Consider the following 26781-nt stretch of genomic DNA (forward strand, 5'->3'; position numbering starts at 1 on the left):
ATTGTTTTGCTAGGGTTCTACTTTCACGTTTTAGAATACCCGTTTGTTGTTGTATTATGCCTCTAAGGACCGGCTTGTGCGCTTCCCACAATGTGAGTGAAGAGATGTCAGTACTGGTGTTATTTTTCAAATAGTCTTTTAATGCTTGCTCAATGATTAAACGGTGGGATGGATGTTTGATTATTATGTCAGGGAGGTACCAGGTAGGGTCATGCGCTTTAGGTATAATAGAGGCAACGGAGGTATATACTGCGTTGTGATCAGACCAAGGAATAGGAATAATGATTGACATAATTATTTCTGGTACCATACCTATTGTTACGAATGTGTGATCTATACGGCTAAATGTTTGATGAGGGTTTGAAAAATATGTATAGTTTCTTTTGGTTGGATTCGCTTCTCTCCAGGCATCAACCAAATTATGCCTGGAAAGAAGCTGAGAAAGAGAGCATTTGGATTTGTATCTTGGTGAGGTATAAGGTGTTTGGTCTAAAAATGGTAGGAGTACCTGGTTAGAGTCACCACACACAAAGATTGAACCAATTCTGTGAGTATTTATAACTTGAAAGAGATGCGATAAGAATGGTAATGGATGACGATTAGGGGCATAATAAGAGACCACTGTTATAGCTGTATCCATCACAAATCCTGTTAGTAATAGGTATCTTCCTTCTGGATCTTTAATTTCAGATTGTAATATAAATGGTGTGGAGCGATGGAAAGCTATAAGAGTGCCACGTTTTTTAACATTAGCTGATGCTGTATACACTTGAGGGTAGGAGTTACTAAAAAATTTGGGAGTATTAGTCTGCGTAAAATGCGTTTCTTGCAGGCAGACAATGTGTGCCTTCTTAGTTTGAAATGACCTAAATGCTTTTGTACGTTTCTGAGGTACATTAAAACCCTGTACATTGAGTGATAATATGTTTAAAGGAGCCATGTCAAAATAATCCACAGTCTTGCTATTTTCTTTAGAATATATTTATCACAATTATTTTTTAGACTCACCTTCGCGGACACAAGAAAGGAGAAAAGAAAAGAAAATTTAGTACAGTCAATCATAGTAACGAAAAAGGAAAAATAATGAAGTATATAGCATAATAATACAGTAAAGAAATATCTGTATTCAAAAAATACCCGTGATTGGGAGTAGAGTTCACCATCAGGGGACGAGGAGCCTTCGTCGAATCTCCACATAACGCTGTGGGGATCTGAGGAAAGCAGGTGGAGGCGCATGAAGCTTCCGTGCACTGGGGAGCCGCATGAAAAATAAATATTGTACAGCACAAAAATGTGGTGATAATAGCCCTAAATATGTATTATGGTGTCATACATATGTTACAGTCTAATGTGGCAAAATAAAGAAAGTGAATATGGAATGAGAAATTTCAAAAAAAAATATCTGTATAATTAGAATAAATTGAGTTTAGGTTTATATAAATAAAACTAACTTCTATAATGAAATAGCCAGAATGAACTAATAACAGTGGATACAATTTACCCACATATTATGCTAATATGTTTCAAAGTTAAAAAAAAAAAAAAAAAAAAAAAGGGATACATTGTTATGGAGTAACTCACTACGTTTTAGCTACATAACATTAACCTGTAAATAAATCTGAGCCCATTAGCTGTTGATAATAATAGATCCCCTTTTTTGAGAAAAAATAAATAAAAAATAATATAATATGAATTCAAAAAATACAATAAAAAGTCCAGTAAAGGATTATAAAAAAATAAATGTTCATAATATAAAATTCAATATTATTTTATACTGAACAAAAAAAAAAAAAAAAAAAAAAAAAAAGGGGGGGGGGGGGGGGATCACATAAATTAATAAATTTTCCTTTGAAGCTTAGGAATAATTAGTAAAATTACATAAATGTATAATATGTAGTATATGTATTTAATTACATCCCATATTATAACCCGTAAATCAGGGAGCAATAAGGGGTAATTAAGCAAAGAAAAACAAAAAAAGGACCAATTAGAGCAATATCTAAATATTATTCTTATCCCCAAGGGATTCGGTATTAGTAACATGTATTAAATTGAATATTAAAGAAAAAATTCATCAGTCCATGGAATCTTCTTGACTTTGGGGTGATGATGCAAATCGACCTCTTTTAATCAGATGCTGAGTACCATTTTTTGCCTCAGGTTGATGTGCGTTTTGGAGGGAAGAGGTTGAAGCTGATCTTCTTCTTGATACAGTAGTGGTGAGGTTCCCTTCTACTAGATTGAGATCTTGGAGGGTTTGTTGCAATTCTTCAGCTGTTCTGCAGGAAATTCTATTACCTTGATGGGTGAAGCGTAAAGAAAATGGGAAGCCCCATTGATATTTTATATTGTGTTGTTGTAATATTATCAATTGGGGTTTCATGGACCTCCTTTTTGAGATTGTTAATTGAGAGATATCAGCAAAGAGTTGATAGTTATAACCTTGAAATACAAGATTGTTCATTTCTCTGGCTGCGTTTAAAAGCTGTTCCTTTGTTTTATAGAAATGAAATTTTGCTATAATGTCTCTCGGGGGGCCATCCACTTTCTTGGGCTTAAGAGCCCTATGCACTCTATCCATTTCCAGCCTTTCCTGTGGTATGCCTGGTAATAGTTCTTGGCACAGTGCTGTAACAGTTGCTTGCAAGTCTATTACAGTTTCAGGAATTCCTCTTAAACGTATATTGGACCTTCTGGTTCGATTTTCATAATCTTCCAACCTATTTTGCAAAGTGATATTTTCTTCCTTCAATATTTCCAATTCAGACACACAATCTTGGGTTGTGCTTTCAATATCCTCTACTTTAAGTTCCAGAGAGGCTGTGCGTTGTCCCAATTCTCTAATTTCCTTAGTCAGGTTATTAGTGATTTGTTCTGAAGTTTGCCTTAACGCTTTATGAAGCATTTTTTCAAATTGTTTTAATATATTTGAGGGAACTACAGGTTCTTGAAATGATGTATGTGGTAAAGTTAATTCACTTTCTGAGTCTGAGTTCCCAGGGGAGATATGCTGTAACATCTTAGGCTTATTTCTTTTCTGTGAGGTAAATGTAGCTGAGGAAACTGGCGCTTTTTTTGTGGTGTTCTGTGCTTGTGTGCCGTTGTTAGGGGTCTGTTTAGTTTTGTTTCTGGCACCCCCCAACACCATTTTAGTGTCAAAATGCTCCTCTCACCTTCCAGGAACAGATGAATAATGTTTTATTCGTTTTTGTGCCGCCGGGTTAGTTCGTTATCTCGGCTTTCTCCCCCTCACGGAGCGGAGCTCTAGCCAGACATGTCAGTCCCGCTAGCCTCCGCGCATGCGCTCCGAAGGTCTAGTTTTTCCTGCGTTGTGGTGAACTGACAGTCCATTCAAAAAGACCATTAACATGCAAAACAAGGGGTGTGAAGGGACTATTAAAAAGGGCGTTTTTTTAAAATAACAAACATGTCATACTTACCTCCACTGTGTAGGTCGTTTTTCACAGAGTGGTCCCTATCTACCTCTTCTGGGGTCCCCCGGTGGCGTTGGTAGCTCCTCCCCGCATCAGGTGTCCACATGTGCAGGCGCGCTCCAGAGTCCTGCTTTTGCATGTATTCACACAGAAAGCAGGACTCGGTCCCCCCCCCTGGCGCCTGCGTCATTGGATTTGATTGACAGCAACGGGAACCAATGATTGAGCTGCTATCAATCTATCCAAATCAGGACATGAGACACCAGCTAGAGCTGGGTGTGCTCGTTCCCGGCCGGAAAAAGACAGCGTTCAGGTAAGTAAAACGGGGGGGGGGGGGGGGGGTCGGTCTGCAGCACTACAGAAAGTTTTTCACCTTAAAGCATAGAATGCATTAAACCCCTTTAATCTGGCCATAGATGGATCGACCCATGTGGATCGTTAGATTAACTTTTGATGAATGGGCCTGTTGGGAAATGTTTCTCGATCAGTCGGCTTTAGCTGCTGATTAGTGTATTCAGACAAAGGAGAGTCCCACTGTCAGAAAACAATGTCCCAGTGGGGAGGATTCCTCCATCCACTTCGCTTGTTTGTTTTTTTAGTTCAGGCTGCTGGCCGATCGAAAAAAAAACAAAACAAAAAAAAAAGTGTAATCTATGGCCTTTTTCTTTAACTGGATGGAGATTATTTTAAGGGAATTCAAAAAAAGGCATTTCATGTCAACTATAGATCGACTCAGGGTCTAAGGATTGGTAACACAAGATGCTAGCTTTTACATTTGGTTACCATAGAGCCCTATTTTGTTGGTCTCAATTATATTTTGTGACTGATTGCTAAAATGCAGGAGCATTGTAGATTGCACACTGCATTGTCCAGCGGATAGCAACATGTATTCTAATCTTCACATTGCCACTGGGGCCCGATTTTCTCTGACTCTATTGCTAAGCACCACTACCTACCATCCCTCATATACAATAACAATGGAATGGCTGTTGGTGGGACTTACCTGTGAAGTGAGGCCACAGGTCCATGAGGAAGGGGAGTAATGGGGTAATAAAGATAGTAGCATGCATCCTGTTGTGCCTTCTCCTAGCAGGACTAATTTTCAACCCTTTGACTGCCAAGGATGTGATGACCTAGATGTCACTGCTATCAAAGGGTTTCAACAAACCCAAGCCTTCAATTACCTCACATACAGTTAGGTCCATATATTTGGACACAGGCACAATTTTCATACTTTTGGCTCTGTATGCCACCAGAATAAAATTAAAAGGAAAATGCCAAATGAGTTTTAAGTGCAGACTTTCAGCTTTAATTCAAGGGGTTGAACATAACTATCAAGTACAAATTTTAGGAACTGCAACCATTTTTATACACAGTCCCCCCATTTTCAGGGGCTCAAATGTAATTGGACAAATGAATATAATCATGAATACAATGTTCTTTTTTAATATTATGTTGAGAATACTTTACTGGCAATGACTGCCTGGAGTCTGGAACCCATGGACATTACCAAAGACTGGGTTTCCTCCTTTCTGATGCTTTGCCAGGCTTTAACTGCAGCTGTCTTCAGTTGTTCTTTGGTTGTAGGTCTTTCTGCCTTTAGTTTTGCCTTCAGCAAGTGAAATGCACGCTCAATTGGGTTGAAATCAGGTGATTTGACTTGGCCATTGCAAAATATTCCACTTCTTTTCCTTCAAAAGCTCCTGGGTTGCTTTTGCAGTGTGTTTTGGATCATTGTTCATCTGTACTGTGAAGCGCCGTCCAATCAACTTTGCTGCATTTGGCTGAATCTGGGCTGACCGTATATCTCTAAACACTGCAGAATTCATCCAGCTGCTTCTGTCTTCTATCACATCATCAATAAATACCAATGACCCAATGCCACTGGAAGCCATGCTTGTCCATGTCATCACACTGCCTCCACCAGTGACGGGCTGGTGAAGTTTTAGAATGGGGGCGGCGACAGACCCCGCCTTTCCTTTTTGGCCCCTCCCAATTTGTCATAAGCCCCACCCCTTCTAGAATCCACCCACTCAGTACCCTGTATTTCACCCATAGTGTCAGGAGTATATAGCCCAGCATTACAGATAGGTGTATATATAGCCCACTGACAGCACTTCCACCTGCACGTGGCTCGCAGTACTGACGGCACCCCCAAACCCCCCCCCTGCAGAAGGGGAGGTCTGGCACTTACCGGGCTGTGGAAAGGACTGTCCTGTTCCACTCATCCTCACAGTGCGGGCAGCAGTGGCGGTGGAGGTGTCCGCTCCTCATGCTTCCTCCGTTTGCGAAAGCACCGCTAGGCATCCAATAGGATCGCCTGGCTCTTTGGCCAATCAGGAAACAGGTCTAACTGACCTGCCTCTTGATTGGCGGGGAGGCACTGTAGTGTGAAAATAGTGAAAATTAATTCGCTATGGTTACACAATTTGGAGCCCACCCTTTTTTTGAAGCCTATTAGAGCCTCTGGCTCTAATCAGGTGCAAAAAAAAAAAACACCCCGCCATAGGAATCCATGCACCCGGCGTCCCGAAAGGGGACGGACGCATGGATAGGGGGGGCGGTGGCGGCAGGGATGGGGGCCGGCGCTCGTGCACCCTTAATGCACAGCTGCCACTGGCCTCTACCATGTTTTACAGACGACGTTGTGTGCCTTGGATCATGAGCTGTTCCCAGCCTTCTCTGCACTTTTTTTCTTTCCGTCATTCTGGTACAGATTAATCTTAGTTTCATCCATCCAAAGAATGCTTTTCCAGAACTAGTCTGGCTTTTTTAGAGTTTTTTTGGCAAAGTCTAATCTGGCCTATTCTTCAATCGGTAGTAAACCACTGAAGGAAAAAAAAAAAAAAAAAACCTGCTCGACAATGGCACAATGTGCTAGTATGCAATGAATTACTTACCTTAGAATGAAGCTCCCGCAGCCCGACCCGGTCAGCGCTGAGGGGGCTGCCATGTTGCCGCTGTGAGTGGCCGGACCCACGATTAAGTCACTCCCGCGCATGGGCACAGGAGTCCTCCGTTCGGGCATGATACGCCGGACCTTCACTGCGCATGCACCACTGATGTCAGCGACTGCATGCAGGGTGAATATCTCCTAAACTGTGTAGGTATAGGAGATATTCATTTTACCTACAGGTAAGCTTTATTATAGGCTTACCTGTAGGTAAAATTGTCGAAAGCGTATGAGTATACAACCGCTTTCAGGCTTATGAATGGTGTAAACCCTCTGTATTAGCTCTCGTGAAGTCTTCTCTTGATTGTAGACTTTGACAATGATACGCCCACCTCCTGGAGAGTGTCTGTCACTTGTCTGGATGTTGTGAATGGGTTTTTCTTTACCATAGAGAGGATCCTGCGATCATCCACCACTGTTGTCTTCCATGGACGTCCAGGCCTTTTTATGTTGCTGAGCTCACCAGTGCGTTCTTCTTTCCTCAGAATGTTACAAAACTGTTGATTTGGCCACTCCTAATGTTGCTGCTATCTCTATGACGGATTTGTTTCGGGTTTGAAGCCTTACAATGGCCCGTTTCACTTGCATGGACAGCTCCTTTAAACGCATGAGGTAGGTTCACGGCAATAGATTCCAAATACAAATACCACACTAGAATTAACTCCAGACCTTTCACCTGCTTAATTGATGAAGAAATAACGAAGGAGTAGCCTATACCTGGCCATGAAACAGCTTTTGATCTTACTTTTGGTCTCTTGAAAAAGGGGAGGGGGAGGCTAATCTTAAGAGCTGTAATTCCTAAACCCTTCCTCTGATTTGGATGTACATACCTTCAAATGAAACCTGTGCACTTTCAACCCATATCTATTATACAACTTTATCTTAAATATGTTTTGGTACATACCTGAAAAAAAATTAAAAAAAATTAAATTGTGCCTGTGTCCAAATATATATATATATATATATATATATATATATACACACACACCGTATTTATCGGCGTATAACACGCACATTCATTTTAAGAGGGAAGTTTCAGGAAAAAAAACTTACATTTTAAATAAGGAACTTGGAAGCAAAATAAGGGTCAGTGCCCATCTGCAGCCTCACCATTGCCATCAATGCAGCCTCATCAATGGCCATCTGCAGCCTCACAAGTGCCATCAATGCAGCCTCACCACTGCCCTCAATGCAGCAGCCTCACCACTGCCCTCAATGCAGCAGCCTCACCACTGCCCTCAATGCAGCAGCCTCACCACTGCCCTCAATGCAGCAGCCTCACCACTGCCCTCAATGCAGCAGCCTCACCACTGCCCTCAATGCAGCAGCCTCACCACTGCCCTCAATGCAGCAGCCTCACCACTGCCCTCAATGCAGCAGCCTCACCACTGCCCTCAATGCAGCAGCCTCACCACTGCCCTCAATGCAGCAGCCTCACCACTGCCCTCAACGCAGCAGCCTCACCACTGCCCTCAATGCAGCAGCCTCACCACTGCCTTCAATGCAGCAGCCTCACCACTGCCTTCAATGCAGCAGCCTCACCACTGCCTTCAATGCAGCAGCCTCACCACTGCCTTCAATGCAGCAGCCTCACCACTGCCTTCAATGCAGCAGCCTCACCATTGCCATGAGTGCAGCAGCCTCACCATTGCCATCAGTGCAGTCTGACTGATGCCCATCTGCAGCCTAGAGGGGACAGGGAGGGGGGTGGGACAAGCGCCGACAGATTACATACAGTGAGAATCTCCTTTTATAGACAGAATAGTGATCCATTGGTGGCCCAGGAGACGGGACTTCCTATTATAGAGGCCGCCAAGTAAACAGGAGATTCTCACTGTATGTAATCTGACAGTGCTCGTCCCGCCCCCCTCCCTGTCCCCTCTGAGGCAGCTAAAATTGAAGTATTGGCGTATAACACGCACATGCTATTTGCACCCGATTTTCATGGTGAAAAAGTGAGTGTTATACGCCAATAAATACAGTATATATTTTTTACCCCTACTAAAAGTAAATAATGAATTACCTTCTAGCATGTCTCCAGCTGCTTTGGGGCAAGTGAACAGTGCTTTCCGTGGGGGTGCCAAGTCTGAAACACTAAATCCAGACCCGGTTACTGAACTTCCGCTCACTCCGCCAGCTGATGAAGAAGACGATGAGGCAGCCATTACCAACAGCCTTTAAAAAAGGAATAGAATGCATAAGCACAATACAATTCTAAAACATGACTTTGTTTAAAAGGAAAAAAATAAGCAATATATTACTGGACATGATGAGTTTATTGTCACGTAGTGAATTTTTACAGCTCTAGCTGGAGAACTTCTTGAAAAAGCCTCAAAGTGACCCTTTCAGATCCACTATAAACTACCAGAGGTAACACGAATAATCCAAGACACTGACTATTTTCTTAGTTATCCAGAAAACCCTACTCTGCATACAGTGCATCTGAAAAAAGTATTCACAGTGCTTCACTTTTTCCACATTTTGTCATGTTACAGCCTTATTCCAAAATTGAATAAATCCATTATTTTCCTCAAAACTCTACAAATACCCATAATGTGAAAGAAGTAGGTTTAGGATCCTTGCAAGTTTACTAAAAAAAAAAAAAAAAAAAATAAAATCACATGTACATAAGTATTCACAGCCTTTGCTCAATACTTTGTTGAAGCACCTTTGGCATCAATTGAAGCCTTAAAAAGGAGAAGTCCAGCTTGAGCTCATTTGGCTGGGCTTCTCCTGAGGGTCACAAAAGAACAATTCGTTTTGCACTCCTGTAACCTGTTTTCAGCAGAGAGCGGTTTGAAGTCCGCTCTCTGCTGACGTCACCAAGTTCAGTCCAGGCACCGCGTCATCCTGACTTCGGAAGTCTGGATCCGCCAGGTACCTGGACTAATGGCAGTCTCAGTGAGCTGCTGAGACAGCCGCTCTCCACCCCTCCACAGCCCAGCGCTCCAGTGAGCGTGGAGGAGCAGAGCAGGAGAGCTGCTGATTGACAATCAGCAGTTCTCCTCTCGGGGAGCTGAGAGAACCGAGCCATCAGCAATGTTTGATTGCTCGGTTCTCAGTGCAGGATCTCTTGCAGTTAAAGAGATGAGACAAATGATTTAGCACTGACAGTGCCTACAATTATCAGCTTGTATTGATTCATGTAAAACCATTATCCCAAAAGGAAAAAAAGCTTTTTTCTGCAACTGATTATAAGGTTTGAGAAGGAGTATAACTTCAATTTGTTAGTGTATTCAAGTCTGCTGGTACACCTAACACTACCCTTCCCAGACTGACAATGCTGCTCTCTGCTGTGCCTCTTGTGGTCTTTCAGCCAGAGTTGTGTCTCCAATACAGGAGGTGCGTTACTGACCAAATCATTAGGTAAAAACAGAGGGGGGGCCTGAAAAAAAGAAAACATTGAATGATTGGTTAGCTGCATTATGTTACATTTTTTGTTTTGGGTTTAATACATATAAGTGAGAAAGGTGGGCTTTAACACTCAGCTAGCACAAATGTCCACAGCAGCCTAATGTGTGCTGTGAGGAAACTGTCACAGACAACTCTTGGTTAAGGCCTCCAATTGGGAGCTAGCGGTGGGAATCCTGATCATGTGAGCACCGATCACATGATACAGAAGCTGCACTCTTAAAGAGAACCTGTCATGACAATAACACTGAGACATTGTTTACAACTGGCTTCTAAAAACAAAAATAAAATCCTGGACTGTCTGGGTTAAATTCTGAGCTCACAGCTCCTGATCTGTATACATGTTCCAGGTCAGAGTACTGAAGCCACAGAATTAGTATGACAGGCAGGAAACTGGTATATTTATCAGTGCAGGTCCACAATGGCAACCTTGTCACTTGTTCAGTGCAGGCTTCTCCTGCTGCCCATAGCTGCAGTGACACACGAAGCTGAGAGTGAATAATACAAAATGTGTGATCTGTATATTCAATTATATGCCCTCCTTTCCTCAGAATAACACAGAGCATACAATATACATTACCTTCTCTATAACAGCCTTCTCATCACAGACTTCCGGCCACTCCCCCTCTACACACTTCTGACACTTCCGGGTCCGGCTGCGTGACGCCTTTCTTCCAATCAGTATCCTCGCTCTGTGCCCAGTCTGCGCTCTCTTGGGCTTCGTGTACTATTTTACAGCTGTAACCGAGAAAATAGAAGGAGCAACTGTTCCATCCCCACACTCTGGCATATTACAATGATACAAGCGTCCGTTCCTTTTTATTGACACAGTCTTAGTGTCACACCTCCATTTTGTTGTAGACCATATATAATATATATACTCTAGACGAGAAACTCACACGCCTCACTTCTGACACTCTTAGGGTTTGCTGCAATAACCCTTCCCCCAGGAACTCTGACAGGGAATTTATGTTCCGTTAATCCCTCATTGCAGATATTGGTTTCCTGTATTGGCTCTGTCATCCAGGTAGGGCAATTACTCAGGACGCCTCTTATTTATTCTCAGTAGTTTTCGTGTCTGACATTCTGCTTTACACTGTATACCGATTTCTGTGCTGTCTTCTCTACAACACTGAGCACTTCAGAGTATGTAATGTACAGTACAGTGTGAGTACAGAGCTCAGGAGTATGTAATGTACAGTACAGTGTGAGTGCAGAGCTCAGGAGTATGTAATGTACAGTACAGTGTGAGTGCAGAGCTCAGGAGTATGTAATGTACAGTACAGTGTGAGTGCAGAGCTCAGGAGTATGTAATGTACAGTACAGTGTGAGTGCAGAGCTCAGGAGTATGTAATGTACAGTACAGTGTGAGTGCAGAGCTCAGGAGTATGTAATGTACAGTACAGTGTGAGTGCAGAGCTCAGGAGTATGTAATGTACAGTACAGTGTGAGTGCGGAGCTCAGGAGTATGTAATGTACAGTACAGTGTGAGTGTGGAGCTCAGGAGTATGTAATGTACAGTACAGTGTGAGTGCGGAGCTCAGGAGTATGTAATGTACAGTACAGTGTGAGTGCGGAGCTCAGGAGTATGTAATGTACAGTACAGTGTGAGTGCAGAGCTCAGGAGTATGTAATGTACAGTACAGTGTGAGTGCAGAGCTCAGGAGTATGTAATGTACAGTACAGTGTGAGTGCAGAGCTCAGGAGTATGTAATGTACAGTACAGTGTATAGAGCGCAGAGCTCAGGAGTATGTAATGTACAGTGTGAGTGCAGAGCTCAGGAGTATGTAATGTACAGTACAGTGTATAGAGTGCAGAGCTCAGGAGTATGTAATGTACAGTACAGTGTATAGAGTACAGAGCTCAGGAGTATGTAATGTACAGTGTGAGTGCAGAGCTCAGGAGTATGTAATGTACAGTACAGTGTATAGAGTGCAGAGCTCAGGAGTATGTAATGTACAGTGTATAGAGCGCAGAGCTCAGGAGTATGTAATGTACAGTACAGTGTGAGTACAGAGCTCAGGAGTATGTAATGTACAGTACAGTGTATAGAGCGCAGAGCTCAGGAGTATGTAATGTACAGTGTGAGTGCAGAGCTCAGGAGTATGTAATGTACAGTACAGTGTATAGAGCGCAGAGCTCAGGAGTGTGTAATGTAGAGTACAGTGTGAGTAGAGAGCTCAGGAGTCTGTAATGTACAGTACAGTGTATAGAGCGCAGAGCTCAGGAGAATGTAATGTACAGTACAGTGTGAGTACAGAGCTCAGGCATATGTAATGTACAGTGTATAGAGCGCAGAGCTCAGGCGTATGTAATGTACAGTACAGTGTATAGAGCACAGATTTCAGGAGTGTGTAATGTACATTACAGTGTATAGAGCGCAGAGCTCAGGAGTGTGTAATGTACATTACAGTGTACAGAGCACAGATCTCAGGAGTATGAAATGTATATTGCAGTGTATAGAGCGCAGAGCTCAGGAGTATTTAATGTACATCACAGTGTACAGAGTGCAGAGCTCAGGAGTATGTAATGTACATTACAGTGTAAAGAGCGCAGAGCTCAGGAGTATGTAATGTATAGTACAGTGTATAGAATGCAGAGCTCAGGAGTATGTAATGTACAGTACAGTGTATAGAGCGCAGAGCTCAGGAGTATGTAATGTACAGTACAGTGTATAGAGAGCAGAGCTCAGGAGCTCCAGTAACCCAAAATTCATTCTCCTGCGCTCAGATGTGGTGCTCAAATATTGGTGGATTTTATTCAAAATCTCCTGGATCAATCCATTCTACTTCCACTGTCTGGTATCTACCACACTCCTTGCTGACCTCCTCAGACTGGGGTAGTCCAAACACACTATATGTAAAAAACAGACAGAGGAGACACTGAGTGCATTACCTTTAAAGGAGAAGTCCAGCCAAAGCTTGTTTGGCTGTACTTCTCCTATGGATCACAGGAGTGCAGTTCATTTTGCACTCCTGTGACCCGTTTTTAGCAGAGATCGGGCTGAAGTCTGCTCTCTGCTGATGTCACAGAAGTCAGTCCAGGCATCGCGTCATCCCAACAATAAAGTCTGGATCCGCCTGGTGCCTAGACTGATACCTGGCTCAGCCTCTCACGGGCTGCTGAGAGCCTGAGCCAGCTGTCCCCTCCACAGCCCAGCGCTCCAATGAGCAATAAAGGGGAAGAGCAGAGAGCTGTGACTGACAGTCAGCAGGTCTCTGCTCACGGAGCTCTGAAAACTGAGCGATCGGCGGTGTTCGATAGCTCTGTTCTCAGTGAAAAGGCGTCGGGGGACAGATGCGGCATCAGTCCACCTAGACCAGTATGAATCTGAAAAAACAAACAAACCTTCACTTCTCTTTTAAACACTGTTTATTAAGAGGAAAATAGGTTATCATACTCACAAACTAATGGAAAGGATATGCTCGTCATGAATGACCACACGAAGAACCACCAGATCTGCTATGCATGCTTTTTGTATGCTGGGAAGATGCCACACAAGGCTGTAAGTCCTGACGCGTTTCAAGGGGGTCCCCTCTTCATCAGAGCTGCAGCTGGCTTATTGGTTAGCTTTAAATTTCATCAGCTTAATGCTTTTTACAAAGTATTTTCAAGTTTTTTCTCTCTTCAGGTTATTAACCTGATAAACAAACATTTTGTGTACTCATCTGCACCAGTAAGATCGCTAGAGAAAAAGTAGCTGTTTTATTGTCGTTTGACTGAGTCCAAGACATTGTCTTTATAGTTTACAGACAAAGTTTACAGTCTTTGTGACAATTAAAAGAAGGGGGTTTGTTAATACTTAATCCAGGCATGTCCAAAGTCCAGCACGCAGACCAACTGTGGCCCGTGTTCCAGTTTCATTCAGCCCCACTGGTAATTTGGATACATATATCTTTTCTGGCCTCCAACGAATCCGCGAGCACCACGATAGATATATACCGCATTTATCATTCCTCGGAGGGGACAGGGAGGGGGCGGGACGAGTGCCGTCAGATTTCATACAGGAGAATCTCCTGTTTACTTGGCAGCCTCTGTAATAGGAAGTTCCGTCTTCTGGGCTGGCATTGGACAACTGTTCTGTCTATCATAGGAGGCAGGACTTTGTATTAAAGAGGCTGCCGAGTAAACAGGAGATTCTCCTGTATGTAATCTGTTGGCGCTCGTCCCGCCCCCTCCCTGTCCCCTATGAGGCTGCAGATGGGCATGGATCAGGCTGCACTGATGGCACTTGTGAATCTGCATTCATGGCAATGGTGAGGCGGCATTCACAGGCTGCATTCATGTCAGTGGTGAGGCTGCATTCATGTCAGTGGTGAGGCTGCATTCATGTCAGTGGTGAGGCTGCATTCATGTCAGTGGTGAGGCTGCATTCATGTCAGTGGTGAGGCTGCATTTATGTCAGTGGTGAGGCTGCATTCATGTCAATGGTGAGGCTGCATTCATGTCAATGGTGAGGCTGCATTCATGTCAATGGTGAGGCTGCATTCATGGCAATGGTGAGGCTGCATTCATGGCAATGGTGAGGCTGCATTCATGGCAATGGTGAGGCTGCATTCATGGCAGTGGTGAGGCTGCATTCATGGCAGTGGTGAGGCTGCATTCATGGCAGTGGTGAGGCTGCATTCATGGCAGTGGTGAGGCTGCATTCATGGTGGCAGTGGTGAGGCTGCATTCAGAGGCTGCGTTCATGGCAATGGTGAGGCTGCATTCATGACAATGGTGAAGCTGCATTCAGAGGCTGCATTCATGGCAATGGTGAGGCTGCATTCATGGCAATGGTGAGGCTGCATTCATGGCAATGGTGAAGCTGCATTCAGAGGCTGCATTCATGGCAATGGTGAAGCTGCATTCAGAGGCTGCATTCATGGCAGTGGTGAGGCTGCATTCAGAGGCTGCATTCATGGAGGAGGCAGGACTTTGTATTAAAGAGGCCACCAAGTAAACAGGAGATTCTCCTGTATGTAATCTGTTGGCGCTCGTCCCACCCCCTCCCTGTCCCCTATGAGGCTGAAGATGGGCATCGATCAGGCTGCACTGATGGCACTTGTGAAGCTGCATTCTTGTCAATGGTGAGGCGGCATTCACAGGCTGCATTCATGTCAATGGTGAGGCTGCATTCATGTCAATGGTGAGGCTGCATTCATGTCAGTGGTGAGGCTGCATTCATGTTAATGGTGAGGCTGCATTCATGTCAGTGGTGAGGCTGCATTCATGTTAATGGTGAGGCTTCATTCATGTCAATGGTGAGGCTTCATTCATGGCAATGGTGAGGCTTCATTCATGTCAATGGTGAGGCTTCATTCATGTCAATGGTGAGGCTGCATTCATGGCATTGGTGAGGCTGCATTCATGGCATTGGTGAGGCTGCATTCATGGCATTGGTGAGGCTGCATTCATGGCAATGGTGAGGCTGCATTCATGGCAATGGTGAGGCTGCATTCATGGCAATGGTGAGGCTGCATTCATGGCAATGGTGAGGCTGCATTCATGGCAATGGTGAGGCTGCATTCAGAGGCTGCATTCATGGCAATGGTGAGGCTGCATTCATGGCAAGGGGGAGGCTGCATTCATGTCAGTGGTGAGGCTGCATTCAGAGGCTGGGTTCATGGCAATGGTGAGGCTGCATTCATGGCAATGGTGAGGCTGCATTCGGAGGCTGCATTCATGGCAGTGGTGAGGCTGCATTCATGGCAATGGTGAGGCTGCATTCGGAGGCTGCATTCATGGCAGTGGTGAGGCTGCATTCATGGCAATGGTGAGGCTCCATTTAGAGGTTGCATTCATGGCAATGGTGATGCTGCAGATAGGCACTGATTAGGCTGCAGTGATGGGCACTGACCCTTATGTGCTTCACAGTTCTTTATTTAAAATGACATTTTTTCCCTGAAACTTCCCTCTTAAAGTGAAGGTGTGTGTTATACGCTGATAAATACGGTATATCCAAATAACACGCCCAAGCTCATCCTTAGATTCTTCTCCACACACAGCCACAAAGGCAAGAGAAATCTTGTTGGGCAGTGTATTAGTTAATTTGCATTTCATTTTAATGATTCAAAGAATGTCAGGCAAAATGGTCGGCCCTCACGCATGTTCACTTCATCAAATCTGGCCCTCTTTGAAAAAAGTTTGGACACCCCTGACTTAATCCATTTTATCTTAGCTCCTAAACCTTTTGTTCCATCAATATTTATTGTTTTCAGCAGCAGCTGTTCTGTCTACAAATAGCTGCCCTGTCAGTGCCGGTTCACACTAGACGCGGCACGACTTGCAGGTCGCCTCACCGAGGCGACCTGCACACGACTGCCGGGGCGACTTGCAAGACGACTTCTGTATAGAAGTCTATGCAAGTCGCCCCCAAAGTAGTACAGGAACCTTTTCTTCTAAGTCGGAGCGACTTGCGTCGCTCCGATTAGAACAGTTCCATTGTACAGAGCAGGAGGCGACTTGTCAGGCGGCTAGGTCGCCTGACAAGTCGCCCCCGTGTGAACCGAGCCTCAGGAGTCATGAAAAAAACAATATATGTGGCGTCCTGTGGTCACACGTGTGTCTAGGTTGCAGTTGGTTTCCGTTTGAATAACTGTTCTTGGTGAATAAATATGAATTGAACATTTTGCATTTTGAAGTCTGATGTCTTGTTTTTTCTTCATGATGATACAGGATTGACAAATTTGCTTTAAATCTAGGAGCCAGCTAAAAAAGTTAGGAGCCAGTTTTTAACTAACAAAGCTTTTATGCTATACGGCCAGTGCTGTGTTTTGGCCTAGGCCAACAAGGCCCAGGCCTAGGGCGGCACTTTGGGGGGGGGGCGGCAGAAAAGCCGCCCCCCCCCCCACCAAAACGGCATCCGTGCCCTCCTCCCGGCTCCCGCACAGCAGGGCACATCAGCAGAGTAAAGCTCAGCAGTGCAGTGGCGTCGGGGCTGCAGATGGGGCCAGAAATCAGTGTAAGCAGGAGCCATCATTCTCTCTTTCCGATTGGTCCTCTGCTGTGGCCAATCATGGGGAGGGAAACAGCGGTCAGGAAGCTGGGCGGCGGCACGGCAAAACCAATTAGAGCCGCTCTCTCTCTTTCTTCTCTCTTCTCCCTTCGGCTGACAGAAAGGGGAGGGGGGGCGAGCGGGGGAGTTCTCTAGTAAATGGAGCATCAGCGTTGTGACAGGGAGAGGAGAGATGCAGGCTGTCTGTGTATCTCCCCCACTCGCCCCCCTCCCCTTTCTGTCAGCCGAAAGGAGAAGAGAGAGAGAGCGGCTCTAATTGGTTTCCCTGTGCCGCCGCCCAGCTTCCTGACCGCTGTTTCCCTCCCCATAATTGGCCACAGCAGAGGGCCAATCAGAAGACTCTGGGGGCAGCATAGGAAAAGTAGTCCCTGAAGAATGGCGGCCCCTGTGTGTGTCCACAGACATCATGCTACAGCCCCCAGCATGCATGCACTCTGCTGGGGGGTGTTACAGGAGGAGAAAAAGAATACTGTGCTGGGGGAAGCCAGATAGGGAGCCACACTGTACCTGCACCACCAGAGCCACGCTGTACCCGCACCACCAGAGCCACGCTGTACCCGCACCACCAGAGCCACGCTGTACCCGCACCACCAGAGCCACGCTGTACCCGCACCACCAGAGCCACGCTGTACCCGCACCACCAGAGCCACGCTGTACCCACACCACCAGAGCCACACTGTACCCGCACCACCAGAGCCACGCTGTACCCGCACCACCAGAGCCACGCTGTACCCGCACCACCAGAGCCACGCTGTACCCGCACCACCAGAGCCACGCTGTACCCGCACCACCAGAGCCACGCTGTACCCGCACCACCAGAGCCACGCTGTACCCGCACCACCAGAGCCACGCTGTACCCGCACCACCAGAGCCACGCTGTATGCACACCACCAGAGCCACGCTGTATGCACACCACCAGAGCCACACTGTACCCGCACCACCAGAGCCACACTGTACCCGCACCACCAGAGCCACACTGTACCCGCACCACCAGAGCCACACTGTACCCGCACCACCAGAGAGCAACGCTGTACGCGCACCACCAGAGCCACGCTGTACACGCACCACCAGAGAGCCACGCTGTATCCGCACCGCCAGAGAGCCACGCTGTATCCGCACCGCCAGAGAGCCACGCTGTACCCGCACCGCCAGAGAGCCACGCTGTACCCGCACCGCCAGAGAGCCACGCTGTACCCGCACCGCCAGAGAGCCACGCTGTACCCGCACCGCCAGAGAGCCACGCTGTACCCGCACCGCCAGAGAGCCACGCTGTACCCGCACCGCCAGAGAGCCACGCTGTACCCGCACCGCCAGAGAGCCACGCTGTACCCGCACCGCCAGAGAGCCACGCTGTACCCGCACCGCCAGAGAGCCACGCTGTACCCGCACCGCCAGAGAGCCACGCTGTACCCGCACCGCCAGAGAGCCAAGCTGTACCCGCACCACCAGAGCCACGCTGTACATGCACAACCAGAGAGCCACGCTGTACCTGCACCACCAAAGAGAGCCACGCTGTACCCGCACCACCAGAGGAGGAGAAAGATGAAGCCACTGCCAGGGTAGAGACATGCTACACTACTGACTAGAGTCGGCCTGGGCAACCCAGAGTGAGCGAACGTCTAGCCAGAGGGATCACTGTTGCGGTTTCATCGGGTCTGGTAAGAGAGCCTGTTGGCCATTATCCATTACTGTTCCCAGGGACTGAGCCATTAGGAAGTGCCTAACCTGATATCCTCTAGGCCAACCCTAGTGACGCCACGGTCCCAGAGCCCACAAGTTCCGGCACTGAGTTTTGGTAACTGGCCAGACAGGGATGCGCCAGCGTGGGCACCCAGGACATTTGCCGCCCGGAGTCCCACAAGCGGCGATGGGCTTTCCGTGGCAGCCGACACCTCTCTCCCCACTGTCAGCCACACACACTCCTCGGCTCCTCCTCCCTTCTCCTTCTCGGCTCCAATGTTCTAGTGTACACAGCCAGGAGGAGGAGGAGCCACAGAGGAGGGACACGACTTAAGTGCAAGAGTCTCCCAAAGCACCCAGCACATATCCCCTTGCCCCCCAAATGAAAAGATGCCGCATCCCTCACTGTCCTCTTCCCGCGGCGTCCCTCTGTCCTCCCATGATGACAGGGCGGATCTTAAAAAGGAAGGGGTGTGGCCTTGACAGGAAGGGGTGGGTCATAGTTAAATTAGGGGGTGCGCGAGCTTAGTCAGGCCTAGGGCAGCACAAAACCTAAATACACCACTGTATACGGCGCTGCGGTACTTTTACTGACAATTGCACGATCGTGCAACACTGTACACAAATTATAGCATATTTTTCACACATTCAAAAAAAGCGCCAAATATAATTTGTTAAATGGTACCTACGTCCTAACTTATATGGAGAGAGAAAATAGGAGGCTATCATGGACTTTCATGGTACTGTACAGAGGCTTGACATATACACAAGGTAAGTATAAAAAATTTAGTTTATTTCAAAAAGTGTAAGTTAAAACAGACGTATATAAAAAAGTATAGCAAAATGTGTCATTATAAGACATTCGCTAACTCTATGAAATCACAGATGCAGTGACACTAAAGGGTACCCACTTTCAAGTTATCATATACCATCTGTGTATCTAGCGCTCGACATGGTTCGCGGACGAGCTTCCGCTTCAGGAGCTATATTTGAATTTATAGAGCAAGCATCAACTTTAATTCTATAGGCAGAGAGAGAGAAAAAGATAATTATAGCATACATAAATGTAACAAAGATGCATAGAATACACGTGTGATAACAACGACTGCACGCAGTCTTACCCCAGATGTGGCCAGATGTATAGACACACCAGTACTGCAGCCAGTCTGTGAAGATTTTGGCACTTGGGTGACCTCAGTGCAGAGGCAGGGCTCTTCCAGTGCTGAGAATCAAACACACCTCTGTCATTGATAATGTGCCAGTGCTCTTCCGCACAGCCTTGTGTATGTCGAAGACTTCACTTTCAGCAGCCAGGTACCCTGGTAACACCAGAGGTGAGAGAGAGCAGTGCCGATTGTCTGGTACCTCCAAAGCTTCTAAGATTTGGGGGAGGGAGGAACACCTTTTAACAGAGAGCAATAGACAAACACTTGCCTCAGCTCTTGATCATGCAAATCATGAAGAATTAAAGCACAAAAATGAACACTTAAAGTGGTGGTGAAAAAGAAATTCTGTTCAAATACAGTGGGGAAAATAATTATTTGATCCCCTGCAGATTTTGTAAGTTTGCCCACTTACAAAGAAATGTAGGGTCTATTTTTATCATAGGTGTATTCTAAATGATAGAGACAGAATATCAACCAAAAATCCAGAAAATAAACCACATAAAACAAATGCTATAAATTAAGTTGCAGTTCAGTGAGTAAAATAAGTATTTGATCCCCAAGCAAAACATGACTTTGTACTTGGTGGAGAAACCCTTATTGACAAGCACAGAGGTAAGATGTTTCTTTTAGTTGGTGACCAGGTTTTCACACATCTCGGGAGGGATTTTGGTCCACTCTTCTTTACAGATCTTCTCTAAATCCTTAAGGTTTCTTGGCTGTTTCTTGGCAACTCAAAGTTTCAGCTCCCTCCGTAATTTTTTCTATAGGATTAAAGTCTGGAGACTGGCTAGGCCACTCCAAGACCTTAATATGTTTCTTCTTTAGCCACTCCTTTGTTGCCTTGGCGGTATGTTTTGGGTAATTTTTGGAAGACCCATCCACGACCCATCTTCAGTGTTCTGGTTGAAGGAAGAAGGTTCTCATCTAAAATGTTACAATACATGGTCCCCTCCATTGCCCCTCATTGCGGCAAAGTTAGCCTGTACCTTTAGCAGAGAAACAGCCCCCAAAGTATCATGTTGCCCCCTCTGTGCTTGACTGTAGAGATGGTGTTCTTAGGGTCATAGTCAGCATTTTTCTTCCTCCAAACACGGCAAGTCGAGTTAATGCCAAAGAGCTCAATATTGGTCTCATCTGACCACAGCACTTTCTCCCAATCCTTCCCTGAGTCATTTACAGTGCCTTGAATAAGTATTCACACCCGTTGAAATTTTACACATTTTGTCATGTTACAACCAAAAACGTAAATGTATTTTATTGGGATTGTATGTAATAGACCAACTCAAAGTGGCACATAATTGGGAAGTGGAAGGAGAATGATAAATGGTTTTCAATTTTTTTTTACAAATAAATATATGAAAAGTGTAGCATTTATATTCAGCCCCTTTATTCTGATACCCCTAACTAAAATCTAGTGGAACCAATTGTATTCAGAAGTCACCAAATTAGTAAATAGAGTCCACCTTTGTGTAATTTAATCTCAGTATAAATACAGCTGTTCTGTGAAGCCCTCTGAGGTTTGTTAGAGAACCTTAGTGAACAAACAGCATCATGAAGGCCAAGGAACACTCCAGGCAGGACAGGGATGACATTGTGGAGAAGTTTAAAGCAGGGTTAGGTTATAAAAAAATATCCCATGCTTTAAACATCTCACAGAGCACTGTTCAATCCATCATCCGAAAATGGAAAGAGTATGGCACAACTGCAAACCTACCAAGACATGGCCGTCCACCTAAACTGACAGGCCGGGCAAGGACAGCATTATTCAGGGAAGCAGCCAAGAGGCCCATGGCAACTCTGGAAGAGCTGCAGAGATTCGCAGCTCAGGTGGGAGAATCTGTCCACAGGACAACTATTATGCCGTGTACACACAACCGGACTTTCCGGCAGAAAAGGTCAGACGGAATTATTCCATCGGATATTCCAATTGTGTGTGGGTGTCATGGTTATGCAATAGAGTTTTGTCTGTCAGCTTACCTGTCTCCATCTCTAAAGACCAGCTGACTCTCACCTGACTGCTTTTATAAACTCTCCTATAGCATGGCTCCACCCCAGCTCCTATCAGGGAACCCTATATTAACCTGTGCACTGCAAGCCAGCAGTGCTGATCAACCATTGTGTGTTAGCTTTCGTGTGTACTTGCTGTGTTTCCTGCGTCTGATTCCAGTTACCGACCTTGGCCTGTTCTTGACTATTCCTGTCTGCTTGTGACCCTGACCTTTGGCGTGTCCCCGACTATCCCTGTTTGCCTGTGACCCTGAACCTTGGCGTGAACTCTGTTGTCCTTGTCTGCTTGTGGCCCCGACCTTGGCTTATTTCCTTACTATCCCTATCCTCCTGTTGCCTACTGTGGGTGTGAGCTGGTGGACCCTGGGGGTCGCGACCTGGAGCCAGTTGCAGCCCAGTCCATCCTCACCACTAGAGGCTCTGGTGAACAACTGCTGGCTTTTAGACTCCGCGCCCCAGGGAATCTTACGCTCTAACCTCGGTGGGATCCGTGCTGGCGTTCCAGCGGCCCTGCCTTCCTTACCACCCTGACTCCCATCCGCAGCAGTCAGCTGTAGGGTCCACTACCTTGCGGTGCACTCCTGATCCCAACGGTGTGCATCTGTCACCTAGCCTCAAGGTGACCTGACAGTGGGCATCTGACTTTTTCTTTCTAAAATTCTGACAGCCCTAGAAAAAGAACATGTTTCAATCTTTCCGACAGACTCAATTCCTATTGGGAAAACTGTTTGTCTGTATGCTAGTCCGACGGACCAAAAACGACGCAAGGGCAGCTATTGGCTACTGGCTATTGAACTTCCTTTTTCTAGTCCCGTCGTACGGGTTTGCATTCTAAATGAATGGACTTTGGTGTGATCGTGTGTAGGCAAGTCCGCTTCAGCGGAACTTCGTCGGAACTCTGTCGGAAAGACCATCAGAGTCTACTCTGACGAAAAGTCCGGTTGTGTGTAGGCGGCATAAGTCGTGCACTCCACAAATCTGGCCTTTATGGAATAGTGGCAAGAAGAAAACCATTGTTGAAAGCCATGTGGGGGACACAGCAAACATGTATAAGAAGGTGCTCTGGTCAGATGAGACCAAATGTGAACCAAATTTGAACTTTTTGGCCTAAAAGCAAAATGCTATGTGTGGCGGAAAACAAACACTGCACATCACCCTGAACACACCATCCCCACCACCAATTGTAGGTGGCAGCATAATGTTGTGGGGATTCTTTTCTTCAGTAGGGACAGGGAAGCTGGTCAGAGTTGATGGGAAGATGGATGGAGCCAAATACAGGGCAATCTTAGAAGAAAACCTGTTAGAGTCTGCAAAAGACTTGAGACTGAGGCAGAGATTCACCTTCCAGCAGGACAACGACCCTAAACATACAGCCAGAGCTACAATGGAATGGTTTAGATCAAAGCATATGTTTTAGAATGGCCCAGTCAAAGTCCAGACCTAAATCCAATTGAGAATCTGTGGCAAGACTTGAAAATTGCTGTTTACAGATGCTCTCCATCCAATCTGACAGAGCTTGAGCTATTTTGCAAGGAAGAATGAGCAAAAATGTCACTCTCTAGATGTGCAAAGCTGGTAGAGACATCCCCAAAAAGACTTGCAGCTGTAACTGCAGCGAAAGGTGGTTCCACAAAGTATTGACTCAAGGGGGCTGAACACAAATGCACACCACACTTTTCACATATTTATTTGTAAAAAAAATGCAAAAACCATTTATTATTTTCCTTTCGCTTCAAAATTATGTGCCACTTTGTGTTGGTCTATCACATAAAATCCCAATAAAAAACATTTACATTTTTGGATGTAACATGACAAAATGTGGAAAATGTCAAGGGGTATGAATACTTTTTCAAGGCACTGTAGATGTTCATTGGCATGACTGTACATATGCCTTCTTTAGGAAGGGGACTCGCCCTGTCTGGAGGAAGAAAAATGCTTTCTTTGTAAGTGGGCAAACTTACAAAATCTGCAGGGGATCAAATAATTATTTTCCCCACTCTATGTATTCTTAACTAAAAAATACCTTCTGTTGCTTTCATCCTCCTCCATATATCCAAATTGCTTTTTTTACCTGCTGTTATCCGACTTCCTGTTAGAGGGTGATTATGTTCATTCTTCACCGTCCTGCTGTATGTAAGAATGTAGCCCCTCTCTTACATTGTACAAATTAGGGTTGTCCCGATACCACTTTTTTAGGACCGAGTACAAGTACCGATACTTTTTTTCAAGTACTCGCCGATACCGATTACCGATACTTTTTTTTTAATGTCACGTGACAGTTTTTTTTTTTGCTATTTTTTTTTGGGGGGGGGGGGTTGAACGTTGTATGTGTGTGTTTTTTTTGTTTTTTTTTTTTTTACAATTTTTATTTTTTACAATAATATTTTTTTATTCTTTATTGTTTTTTTTTTATTTTTTTTTTATTTTTTATTTTTTTTTTAATCAGCCCTTTTGGGGGGCTTTGGTGAGATATCAGGGGTCTTAACAGACCTCTGATATCTCCCCCTTGAGACAGAGAAAGAGACAGAGGATAGAGATTCCCCAGTCCCTTTCTCTGCAGCGTCAGCTGCACTGAGAATGAATGGAGAGAAGACAGCGGCTTCTCTCTCCATTCATAAACTGACACATCGTAATCACAGGAGATTACAATGTTTCAGTTATGTGAATGGACAAAGGGTATAAAAAATGGAAAAACCTTACAAAAACATTGATGCTTGCATCTTTAGAAAATTTTTTTTAATTTTATTTTTATGCCTTTAGAATGTTGAGATGTTTTTTTACTTTCAAGTAAAACATGACTTGGTACAACAGAAACATCCCATAAAATATAGAGTGACTCAGTAGAACAGATAACATCCCAAAAATCCCTTATATGAACCCTCAAGCAACCAGAAATATAGAGTATTCCACAAATATAGAGTTATAGGGCGTACACACGGTCGGACTTTGTTCGGACATTCCGACAACAAAATCCTAGGATTTTTTCCGACGGATGTTGGCTCAAACTTGTTGCACAAGTCCTGACCTGACTGACCGTTACTTGACCCCTGTTCCTCCCATAGTCATGCAGCCCCTGCGTCCATTCTCTCCTATGGGTCTCACTTGACTAAAGTCAGCAGACTCTATCCATACACAAAGGAAGGAGGGGGAGGACGGAGGAACTGAGGGAGAGAAGAGGAATGCAGGGGACAGATAAGGAGAGAGGAACGGAGGGGGAGAACGGAGGGGGACAGATAAGGAGAGAGGAATGCAGGGGACAGCGGAGAGGCACAGAGGAACAGAGGGGGCATGGAGGAGGATGCAATGACAGTCAGCTGTGAGCGATCACCGCTGTATGTCACTAAAGCTGGTGAAAGCCGCTGGGGGAGAATCTTGTAACTCCCCCACGCGCCGATCACAGCTGTCCTCTAGGTATCAGCGGAAGCATCGGGAGCATTTGCCCGAGTACAAGTACTTGGGCAAATGCTCGGTATCGGTGCCGATACCGATACTAGTATCGGTATCGGGACAACCCTAGTACAAATACTATAGCAGGAACGTAGAACTGAAATTATGAATATGGAGGCTATTATCTGTCTAGCTTATAGCTCTAGATCTGAGTGATAAGTTATTTGTATTTTTACACACAAGCTTTTATTCTTGTACACATAAAGAATGGTACCAGTTGTAAGATTAAAAAAAACTTTTCTCTTCCATTCATTGAAGGACACAGCCAGGCAAGTAATCTTGACCTTAGGTAGGGCTTGACAAACCCCAGGTGCCAGGTCGCCATGGTGACTGGAAATTGCATCCTATCGCCTGGCCTACACTGCCCCCCCACGGGTGCATGGCCTAAAAGGTCAGGCTGGCTCGTGATTGTGGCCACAGCTTTGCGGTCTGCTAGAGCAGGATACAGGCTTCATTGTTGGAACCAGTGTTTTGTCCTCAAGTTTGCAATCTGCAATTTGAAGTTTTTTTGTTTTGTGGTTGTACCTACTGGTGTTTTCCCACCCCTCAATGGTCACTGCTTTGAGACGTCCCTATCATCCTACTCCTGAAAGAGAGAGTACTCTGTCCTTCAATGAACTCAGAGAAAAGGATTTTATGGTGAGTACAAAAGATCAAATTTTTCCTAATGTTAATGACATATTTCAAAATTGAAACCTTCTTCCAAGAGTCTATTGATAAAGACCACATATTCCTTAGGGTTATCAAACAGATGATTCTGCTGCTGATGGCGCATGGCCAGCAGCAGAATCAATTATTAATTTCCCTCCCCATGGGCTTATATGCTAAAAATGTTTATGTCTTTATCTCTTGTATCTTAGTCTCTGTGAGCCATGGAAGTGTTGCGTCCCACCTTGATCACTGTTGGCGGACGTATATACAGAAAGAACGCTGTTCGAGAGACAACTTACCAGAATGAGGAGGAGGAGGATTTTTACATAGGTAGTCATTTTTTTTTTTTTTTTGAGTTGCAATGAGTTATTGACTTGTAGAAAGAAAAAGTCTCTGTTATAGTAGACCCATCCAAGATTCACTATGAACATATTCTTTCTTTACAGAATCTGAGCAATGTATAGATGAGCCCTGTGATGATTACACCATTGAGGAAACTGAGAAGGGATACCAGTGTTCCATTGATCTACCTAGCCAACTATTTAAGTATGTTTAACATTTTATTTGATCACATCCCTCTGTTTAAGTTTGCGAGTGATTATTTTTTTTTTATAGTTGCTAATATCAACATGTTGTAAAATCTCTAAGACCAGTCGTGATCTTCCCTCTGTCCTGAGAAATCCGAGCGATGTCACAAAAGATACACAAAAGAAGTTTTCCTCTGAACAAGTTTCAGTTGACCTTAACGTGGACCTTCCTTCACCTTTCTCATCCACTTAACATACCCCTACCCCCTCCCGCTTTGACAATTCAACATAATTTTTTTTCTCCCCAATACTTTTTTTTTCTAGGGGGGGAGCACCTCACCTATCACAGTAAAAAAAAAAAAGATGCCTCCTGGGATACACCTCCCGTGAGGTGTCATGTTACTCTACTGCACATGTGTTGATGTGCATCATCAGGCATCTGGAACTTCCTGTTTTTTTTTAGATGGTCCACTGATGACTCACCACTGTGCATTTGCATCATCA

General features: G+C 45.1%; 2 protein-coding genes across 3 annotated transcripts in view; one reads left to right on the plus strand and one right to left on the minus strand.

Annotated features, from left to right (window-relative positions):
* ANAPC16 (anaphase promoting complex subunit 16) overlaps positions 1-10740 on the minus strand; it is a 50779-nt gene extending 40039 nt beyond the window's left edge. Inside the window, exons 1-2 of one of the 2 annotated variants that reach the window (XM_073596564.1) lie at positions 10379-10740; positions 8411-8562 (exon numbers count right to left, since the gene is read on the minus strand). In XM_073596564.1, the coding sequence (XP_073452665.1) occupies positions 8411-8552 (142 nt within the window). In that variant the 5' untranslated portion in view covers positions 8553-8562; positions 10379-10740. The remainder of the gene's footprint in view (positions 1-8410; positions 8563-10378) is intronic. The other variant, XM_073596563.1, reaches the window with a different exon arrangement.
* Positions 10670-26781, plus strand: part of ASCC1 (activating signal cointegrator 1 complex subunit 1) — a 441223-nt gene continuing 425111 nt past the window's right edge. Inside the window, exons 1-3 of the mRNA XM_073596562.1 lie at positions 10670-10825; positions 25960-26080; positions 26197-26296. Coding sequence (XP_073452663.1) covers positions 25972-26080; positions 26197-26296 — 209 coding nt within the window. The 5' untranslated portion in view covers positions 10670-10825; positions 25960-25971. The remainder of the gene's footprint in view (positions 10826-25959; positions 26081-26196; positions 26297-26781) is intronic.

The sequence above is a fragment of the Aquarana catesbeiana genome, linkage group LG08, assembly GCF_042186555.1.
Source record: "Aquarana catesbeiana isolate 2022-GZ linkage group LG08, ASM4218655v1, whole genome shotgun sequence".
Taxonomy (NCBI): Eukaryota; Metazoa; Chordata; class Amphibia; order Anura; family Ranidae; genus Aquarana; species Aquarana catesbeiana.